Source organism: Brassica oleracea, chromosome C6, assembly GCF_000695525.1.
Source record: "Brassica oleracea var. oleracea cultivar TO1000 chromosome C6, BOL, whole genome shotgun sequence".
In the NCBI taxonomy this organism is placed as follows: Eukaryota; Viridiplantae; Streptophyta; class Magnoliopsida; order Brassicales; family Brassicaceae; genus Brassica; species Brassica oleracea.
Genome location: NC_027753.1, coordinates 33,493,682 through 33,503,063, shown reverse-complemented (window position 1 = coordinate 33,503,063; position 9,382 = coordinate 33,493,682). Strand labels below are relative to the sequence as shown.

The 9,382-nt window shown below is 37.1% G+C and overlaps 2 protein-coding genes across 2 annotated transcripts; both read right to left on the bottom strand.

Moving 5' to 3' along the window:
* Nucleotides 1-2,693: 2,693 nt before the first annotated feature.
* Nucleotides 2,694-4,447, bottom strand: LOC106300730 (transcription factor LUX-like). Its single transcript, XM_013736936.1, has 4 exons — nucleotides 4,068-4,447; nucleotides 3,415-3,987; nucleotides 3,232-3,308; nucleotides 2,694-3,136 (listed from the first exon to the last, which is right to left on the bottom strand). The coding sequence occupies exons 1-4, from the start codon at nucleotides 4,207-4,209 to the stop codon at nucleotides 2,843-2,845; spliced, it is 1,086 nt and encodes a 361-aa protein (XP_013592390.1). The 5' UTR covers nucleotides 4,210-4,447; the 3' UTR covers nucleotides 2,694-2,842.
* A 3,585-nt stretch (nucleotides 4,448-8,032) lies between these two features.
* LOC106298045 lies at nucleotides 8,033-8,907 on the bottom strand. Its single transcript, XM_013734149.1, has 3 exons — nucleotides 8,840-8,907; nucleotides 8,340-8,759; nucleotides 8,033-8,150 (listed from the first exon to the last, which is right to left on the bottom strand). The coding sequence occupies exons 1-3, from the start codon at nucleotides 8,905-8,907 to the stop codon at nucleotides 8,033-8,035; spliced, it is 606 nt and encodes a 201-aa protein (XP_013589603.1).
* Nucleotides 8,908-9,382: the final 475 nt, after the last annotated feature.

Below are 9,382 nucleotides of genomic sequence, written 5' to 3'. Positions count from 1 at the left end.
TTTTTTTTCTATTTCGGTTTGTATGAATTTTAAACTTTCTGAATGTTAATTTTTTTTCCTATTTCGGTTTGTATGAATTTAAATTATATAATATTATTAGTTTTAAATTTCTGATTTTTTTAATTTATTAATATCAAAAAATATATAAAAATGCAAAATCAATTCGTTTTTAAAATTGGTATATACCGACGGACAGGGTCGTCGGAAAATACCGACGGATATATATCCGTCGGAATGTACCGACGAACCTCATTTCGTCGGAACATACCGACGAACAAGGTTCGTCGGTATACTCCGATGACCATTGTCTGTCGGTATATTCCGACGACGAATGTTCGTCGGAATACACCGAGGAACACGCTACGTCGGAATTGTCCGAGGAACGTTCTCCGTCGGTACATAGTTTTCCGATGAACTCTGGTCTCGTGTGTCCGCATCGTAATATCGTCGGAAGTTCGTCAGAATGACGTTTCTCGGTATTCGTCAGAAAGTCGTCGGAAGTACTGACGAAATTCCGATGAATTTTTTTTTTCCGACGAAACGATACCGACGGACGGGTTCGTCGGAAATTCGTCGGAATCGGTCTATTCCGACGAATTTCCGACGATTTCGGCCATCAGAATCCCCATGTTTTCCTGTAGTGATAATATCGAAACTGCCAATATACATTGATATGATGTCTTTCCTATATAGAATATTTACTCTATGATAGATCATAATTTTGATATTTTAATACTTTCCTACATTATATCTATTTTTCATTAGATAGAAAAATCATGTTCGCAACTTTAAAAAAGCTAAAATACCGATAATAAGACTTTAAGCAGACTTGGTATTCACCTTATATTCTATTAATTCCCTACCAAAAAAACGTAAGCATTAAGTGGATGTCATATAAAAAGGCAGACTCATTACGATTTGATGTGAATTATACATAGGGATCCTTATACGATTATCAATACAACTTAATTTCTTATAAAACACAGTGTATATCATCAATTAATTATATTATCGTAATTAAAAAATAAATTCCACGCTTAGTGCGGAATCTAGTATAAAGCTTAAATTGTAACCAAAAATAGCCATAAATCTTAAAATTTAATATGACCAAAAAATGATAATATACAATAATTTTTCTGATGCTCACAGGAGATCCTAGCCCGGATACTGGAGAATGTTCACTCCGCCTGCCCCTCTTCGTTCTACTTGACAAATTCCAAGCTTCACTGATCTAAAAGTAACATCATGAATATATTAATGTACACATCGTTGGTTAATCCATATGTTTAGTAGTGTTATTTTACAGAAGGGCAAATGGCAAGATACTTAAATATATGTTTTATACACTCAAAACTCAAAGTAAATACGCGTTAAATACATAGTAGGTACATTACATTAAAATAGAATATATCTGCAACTGTAATGCAATGATTTGTAACATTAAAAATATTCTCACCGAACGTTGGTGCTCTTTCCACTTCTTTTTCGACTACAAATTTCTCCACTTAAACGCATGTATGTACACACAGATGAGTTATGCGTGCTGCACTTGAGAATTATCAGTTTACTGAATAAGAAGAAGAATATATACTCAAATTTTCACGATACTCATATCAGTATTTCAGGCGCAACTTCACGAACCAAAAACTAATGAAACAGAATCAGGAAAATAAATACGAAACAATAAAAATTGAGTAGACTGCAATACAAAAACAGGGAGAAAGTACAAAATCAGAGACGACATAAGTTGGAATCAATAACTAATCTGAGAAGAGAGAAAAGGAAAGCGACAAACGGATTCGTCGGCCAAAAAATAAGACGCAGTTGACTCTATCTCCTCCCACACATTACTAACCATTGAAAAAGAGATCAGATCACAGAGACACTCAGATACTTCAGAGACAAATACGTATACCATAAAAGGAGGAAGATAAACAAAACTAAAGAGGCAGAAATTAATCAGACATAAGACAAGCATATATGGAAAACAAAACTTTCTGAATTGAGGATAGATTCAAGCAAACAAATGGTTTACAAACTATTATATTGAAAACGATTCTGAGATTCTGGGTGCAAAAATCGATGGATTAAGAAAAGATGTATCGAAGAACGATTCAACGCATTTTATGAATTGAGTGTTCACCAGAAAAATATTTGACCGAATTTGGAGAAAACAGAGAGAAGAAAACCCCAGAGAAGAAGAAGCAAAAGAGAGCCTTTGATGAATAAATTACAAAAAAAAAGACTACAACCCTGTACCGTCGATTTATTAATAATTGTGAAAAGAGACAACTCTTGAACAAGATGACGGTTCTGCAATTCGTGAAAGCTGTGCCTTTGAGGAGCCATGACTTGGTGAATTGAAGACGACGATTGACGTCATGGTCTTTATCTTAAACAAAATATCAGCCATTAGATTATATACTTCGAACAAATTCCACCGTGGGATGTTGACACAGCATGGTTAAAAAAAAAACAGATTTGCTATTATATATAGATATATATATTATATATATGTGTAAATAACGGTGAAATCCACAATTATTGTAAAACTCCATAAATAAATGTTTTGAAAGATTCTTAAAACTTTTTTTTTTAAACTTGTACCTACGAAGAGATACTTTAAAATTTTGGACCCCACAATTATTTATACATATAATATAATATATATATATATATTAAGAACTTCAATGGGAACAATCGGAGGTGCTCTTACTTATCTCATATATATATGCTTAATCTCATATATACGCTTATGAAAGAACATTCCTTGGTTACAAATCTTATTACACTCATTTGCATTTAACCTACAAAACCAAACCCACTAGATTGCTACAAAATCTTATGACACAGGAGAAGCAGAAGTTGTGGTTGTATTTGTAGAGGAAGATGCCGCTGGTGAGTTGCACCGGCCACTACTTCTCTCAACCGAACGCTTAGGAGACTGCGGTGGTACTGGTGCTTGTGACGTCACCGGAGCGTATACACCATCACCTTTATTATTAGCTACATCTGACGGTGAAGGAAAATCTTGTGGCGAAGGCACCCATATCCCTCCGACCACCACTAACTGCGGTTGCTGCGAGTTTCCGTTACCCTGGGCCGTAGCTGGCCTTCTTGTGTGAAGTCTATATTTCTGAATAATATTCCACAAAATATTAATTAATTACCGATAAAATGCTAAAATATTCAAATCAAATCCAAATTAAATATAGAAAATATAATAGTAACCTGTAAATGGCTTTTAACTTCGTCGTTTGTTAATCCATCAACTTTCATATGATCTCTGATCTGTTTTGGTGTCGCAACTTGGAAACAACAACAAAATCAATTTATAATCTAATTACTAACTACTAATGAGCCAATCAGAGAACAGACAAGCATCGTTAAATGAAACTAATCTTTTGTTATTACCATGCGATCCTCCGAGCTGCTGAAGCGCGTGAAGGAACCGCCGATGTAACTCCGGCGACCAGCATCGCCTTTGTTTCCTCTGCGTCTGCGTCTGCAGTTGCTGCTTCTGTACCTGCTCCTCTCCCGCTTTATCCACACCACCAACTTCCGTTGTGGAACAAGTCGTAGTCGCCGGCGCCGGCGCCGGAGTGGTCGCTTTCACCGCCGGATGCAGATCAGTCTCCGAGAAAACGCGTTTTTGCTCCTTTTGAAACGGCTGAAAGCCACCGCGGTTGTGGCTGTTCGGTTTCACCTCAACAACTCTCGCCTTCTTAGCTACCACTACTGTCGTGTCTGGATCCTGCGAATGGTTCCATAGATGAGTAGATCTAAGCCAGTCAGATTTCTTACTGTCCACGTCACTCTTCTCAACCTCACGAGGAGACTCGTGTTCTCCGTTCTCTTCGTTGTTGCTTTTCTTGATCTGTATAAACTCTTCCAAGACTGGACCACCACACACGCTCGCCGTCTGCTCCGAGTACCGCTCTGACGTTGTCGATGTAACGGATAACTCCTTTTTACAAGCTTCGATTGCTACATAAAATCAAAACCCGATTTAAAGTGAAAGTTGTATAAAGTTTTTTAAAAAAAATAAATTATAATATAAAGTTTACCTTGTGTAACGAGTTCTAAGCATAAAGGAAGCTCTCGTTGAAAGACTTGTATTTTCTTTTGTTCTTCTTTGAGAGCTTCAGCATACTCATGACATCTCTGCATTTTATGGGCGTGATCAACTTCCATCTTCTGAACCATCATTACTATTTTTGATTATGCTATGGAGGTTTAAAAGTAAACAAGGCAATAGGTTTTGGATCTATAGAGAAGTGGGTGGGAGGAAGCAGGTTGGATTTTTTTTGAAATGGAGAAAGAATATTGGATCTAAAATGGAATCAAAAGAAAGGATGAGATAGAGAGAGATTTTAGGACATGAATGAATGGAGAAGGGTTCGAGGTCGGGGCGTCGCGTACCTAAACGGAATCTTTTGAGTTGTGGAATAATAGAAAAATTAGATATAAAACGAAAGAAAAGGGTAAAGTGGTAAATTTGAATATTCGAAGGGATCAGATTCGGTTTTGGTCGCATCTAGATTAGGCTGGAAAACTGATGTCACTATTCTCAATCTATTTAAGCTTTGAAGATAAGAACGAAGACTCAACTGTTGTTCAGAAAAAAAAAACACGACGATTCAACAATATCTACTAAATTAGAGAAAATAAAACAACCTGAATCCAGAGAGACGTAAACAAATCTGTACATGATAATGTAATCTATGGGTAAGCTCACCAGGTAATTAGTAGCACATTGTTTGTTGAGATATTTTATCAGGGAAAAATAAAATTAAACTGACATAATAAATTTGGTAAAGGGATATTCGTTGGAAAATAAAGAAGGAATCACGAGAAAATAACAAAGTTTTTTTTTTTTTTTTGTAAAAGTAGAATCTTAAAGAAGCGTGAGATTCACATATTTGCCCCCACACCGCGTAGGATTGATGATTACTCTCTTTCTTTTATTTTTGTCCGACCTTTGATTCTCTTCAAGAGTCATTTCTACTTGCCCATGTTTACGCGCTTCTGCCCGCGCGTGTCCACGTGACAGATTCTTCCCCCTTGTTCAATTGTACTGCAACCAGATTTTGTTTTGTCATTATTAGCTTATTTTGCTGTGTAGCATCTGGTTTCGTTGTTAACTTCTCAGAATTTTTTTTCCATTAGTCTAGAAAAGCAAATGATTTTATAGATGATTCGATTCCTTATAAAAATGACATAGGGTGAAACTATTGGGGGTATAAAATTATAGATTAATACAGTTATAATATGACACACACCTACGAAAGAGTATTTTGCATTTTCCAGTTGAGAGCATCTCCAACCCATCTCTATAATAGAGATCTCTAAAATAGAAGAAAAAATAAAAATATTAATGGGTTGGAGATGGTCTGATTATAGAGGAACACATTGGAGCAAAAACACTATCTCTATTTTTATCTCTATTTTAGAGATCTCTATTATAGAGATCTCTATTATAGAGATGGGTTGGAGATGATCTGATTTTTTTTTTTTTTTGTGCAACTAAGAGAATCATGATTATGGACCAATGTTTACTGGCTTTCCTTTTAGTGGGTCTATTATTTCTAGTGATAATTATGAAACCATCTGTAGCCAGATAATAACGACATCATATCAACTGCCTCTTGTAGATGAAACTTACAACATGCTTATTGAAGATATATCAGGTTCATTTCTCAACTTGTTTTTCTGTCCAAATATTCAATCTGCTTTAGCGTAAAAATGTATACTTTTACTTAAGGAACTTTGTTTGTCTCAGTTTAATGGACAGCGGGAACCAACACATGTTTGGTCCTTTGAGAGGAGGTTGTGTGGGACACATAATAAATTTATACAAAATTGCTCTATGGTTTTGTTAAGCACATAATCATAAAAATTGTGTCTATAGGAAAAGAATCAACACTATCTAATATAGCGACTATCCAAATGTCTTTGTTTGGAGATGAAGGCAAAAAAACTTGCACATCTGAGAGCTCTCTTCACAATAGTTTCTTCAACATTCATCACAATCAACAGTGAAACCAATCTGACTTTATGGACAGCCATGGATTAATTATATCTTTGTTTTCGTGTTTTTATAGATAAGACACTTAATCCAAAGAGGATATCTTCGAAAATGACATGTACAAGACATGCTATAAATTTAACGAAAAATATCATTACAGATAGTGGTAAAAAATTTCCGCCTCAGGAGTACTGTTGTCAATTCCAGCCCATTCAAAATGTGATCACATCCTCTGAATATTCTCACAGCATCAATTAGTACCTTATATGATTAAGGTCCTGCACTAGATTTAGATGATTGTACTGTATAAAGGTGTGTGTGTGTCATATATCCAGTGCTATGAAAGAAGTTGGATATATAAGACTTTAGATATTATGACCACCATATGTAAACACAATTCAGATGTGCGTTTTGGCTGCTGTTATGACTGACCTGACTTTAATTTGCATGCATGAGGACTCTCATCATTATCCGGTAGGAAAACTTATCTATCTGCTTTGGTGTTGAAAAGGAAAAATAGTTACTTCATAAACTATTTGCTAAATTTATAATAGAGCTGTCAAATAGTATGTTCATTTTTTTTTTTTGTAAAAAAATAGTATGTTCATGTTGAATTGGACTTCTCCATATGATCCATTTATTTTTGTCGACTATAATGATCAGTTTAAAAAATTAACTACTTTTTTCTAAAAAATAAACGATCAATAAAGATCATGTCTAGATGAACATGTCCACATACATTCCAATTAACATGATCATAATTTATCACATAATAGCATAATAGAGGTTTTGTGTATAATGGCTCGTGCCAAGTAATAATTTCCATGTCAAAATTAGCTTTTGCAGGAATCTGATAAATCATGTACTAAAAGTTTCCAAGAGATATGTTGATGTTTCTTCTGGATTTCTGCACTTTCTAAAGTATTCAGACCCTTTCTATGTTTCTGTTGTGGTTCGGTTTCAGGCTTTCAGCTACTTGCAAGTTTGAGTCCTGTGAATGTTATGGATTGGAATAGGGCCGGCTCATTACAATGCAGGGCCCTTGGGCAAAAATTTTTTGTGTGCCCTATAACTATTTTCAATATTATTATTTTTAGTTGTGCCAATAGTAATTAGTTTCTAATGCCCGCACACTTCAGTACATCGCCTCAAACCTTATACGTCGTGTAAACTATAGTACAAACTGATACAAGTCCCATGGGCACATGGCATATATGTTGAACATTTCTGTATTTGGAGTGGGCCCCGGGGCGGTCGCACTGACCGCCCCCTATACTAAGCCGCCCCTGGATTGGATTCCGGTAATCTCTAGAGTATTGGCTCTCTGGCGTTAAGGAAGTTTATAATCGCAGCACGCACGCTCGGATTTTGAGAATGATGAGCTTATTATTATAAATAATGCATAATGTGGAATGTGGTTGCACTTTAGTAGAAACGTCTACTTTACCGAAATTTTTGTCTCTAATATTGTATTTCACATCTTTCTGTCAACTAGTTTCCATGCATGTCTTGTGATAACAGCAGGTATCTCTCTATCTCTTACTTCATATGTGCTAGGGACAAACACTCTGTCTCAAAAGGACCTTGAGTGAATGATCGTGGACTTCTCATGGCCATGTTTACGTCCGCATTGGTTAGAGGATGTGTCGTGTTGGACAAACCAATTGTAGAGAAACCATGCATGGTCGTGAATCAGAGTTATATTTGAGGTTGGTTTGCCAACAATCGGAGTTTAGTTTCAAAATAAAGACAAAAACCAATGCCAAATTCATTAAAAACATTATTCTTGAAGAGTGTATTGTATGTAATATGCATGATGATCTATGGCTGTTTACACTTACTGCTTATACTATGTCGTAGTATTGAACAGTCCGAAAGAGGCAAGCTTATTGTGATTTTTTTTATTTTTGCCAAGGGCTTATTGTGATTATTTACATTTGCTCTGGCTCAGGAAATCAAAGAAAATGGATCCATCTTACACAGTGATTCTAGACAACGACAAATTCAACAAGAGGGAATATGTGGTTCAGGTGTTGATGAAGATAATACCAGGCATGCCGGTAGAGAAGACACAGTAAAACCAACCAGTTCTGCTTCGACTTCTGCCAATTCTTCAGAAGCCCTGCAAAAACAAAACATTTACCTAAATTCTAATGGAAATAAAAATCATTCCTCATGTGACACTTCTTTTTTTTTTTTTTTTAAATAACTCCTTTATTTATATTGCAAAAACGGATTACAAGAGCTAACAAACCTACCTTACTCAAAAAATCTCCAAGGGACTTAACAATGCCCTTAGAAAATACTTAACCAAGAACCTAAGAAAGTAAGAGAGGTGATGTCTGTGATTCTCATGTTTCGAGAAAGAGGATCAAGCTTTAACCGAATAATCTGTTTAACTTCTTGAATAATGGCTTGCGTGGGCCTGCTCACAGATGAATGTAGTCGGGCATTTTTCTCCTTCCAAACCATATAGAGCACAGCTTGGAATACGAGCTTAACAATGAAGAGTATATTTGTGTCTGTTGAAGAAGTCTTTAGCCACCTAAGACACTCTTCAAACACGACGGGAGGGTGTACACGGGTACGAGAGCAGAAATACGCCCACACTTCCGAGCTGTATGCACAGTCGAAGAACAGGTGCTGCCTAGACTCCTCACCGCCTGAGCATAAGAGACAGCTCGGGGAGACCTCAATACCCCACGACCTCAGTCTGTCTCGAGTAGCTAGTCTGTTCCAAGCAACCAACCAAGCAATGAAAGCATGTTTGAGAATTCTACCTTTGAACCAGATTTGAGCATGCCAAGGAACCGGAGGAGAGGGAGGGTGCAGAGCAGACCACGTCTTAGCGGTAGAGAAGATAGTTGAAGGGGAATCATTTCCCGTTCGCCATAGATATTTATCAACACTAGATGATAGCACAAATCTGATCTGGCGATGGCAAACATTGCTTCAGTAACGTGATTATGGCGTTCCTACTACGAGACGCACTTAACCACCACTCTCCATTTACTAAAGCTTCTGCCACCGTCGCATCCCTGTGCAGACCCGAAGCTGCAGGCCCTCTTCCTTCTGTCAAGTGAAACAAGGGATCAAGATCCGTCCAATTATCGTACCAGAAACTAGCTAAAAACCAAGTTGCTTTGGTCTAGTGGTATAGGAGCTCCAGGTGGAGTGCCCGCCCCTGGGTTCGAGCCTTGGCCACTGCGGAATTTACATGTGGGCTGCAGCACCCGAGACCGAAGACCGTTACACGGTGAGCCACATGGTGACGCCCTGGCAGCGTCCTTGCTCACTTCGGTCTCTAGTCTGGACCACCTCGGTGGGGCCAGGATACTCGGTTAGCAAAAAAAA

Excerpts from the sequence above, each read along its gene's own strand:
- LOC106300730 (XM_013736936.1), bottom strand. The coding sequence starts at position 4,209 with ATGATGGTTCAGAAGATGGAAGTTGATCACGCCCATAAAATGCAGAGA. Across the intron at positions 3,988-4,067 it reads CTTAGAACTCGTTACACAAG|CAATCGAAGCTTGTAAAAAG; the intron begins GTAAACTTTATA and ends GATTTTATGTAG. Across the intron at positions 3,137-3,231 it reads AAGTTAAAAGCCATTTACAG|AAATATAGACTTCACACAAG; the intron begins GTTACTATTATA and ends AATATTATTCAG.
- LOC106298045 (XM_013734149.1), bottom strand. The coding sequence starts at position 8,907 with ATGATTCCCCTTCAACTATCTTCTCTACCGCTAAGACGTGGTCTGCTC. Across the intron at positions 8,760-8,839 it reads TGCACCCTCCCTCTCCTCCG|ACTAGCTACTCGAGACAGAC; the intron begins GTTCCTTGGCAT and ends TGCTTGGAACAG. Across the intron at positions 8,151-8,339 it reads CTTACTTTCTTAGGTTCTTG|GGCTTCTGAAGAATTGGCAG; the intron begins GTTAAGTATTTT and ends TTGTTTTTGCAG.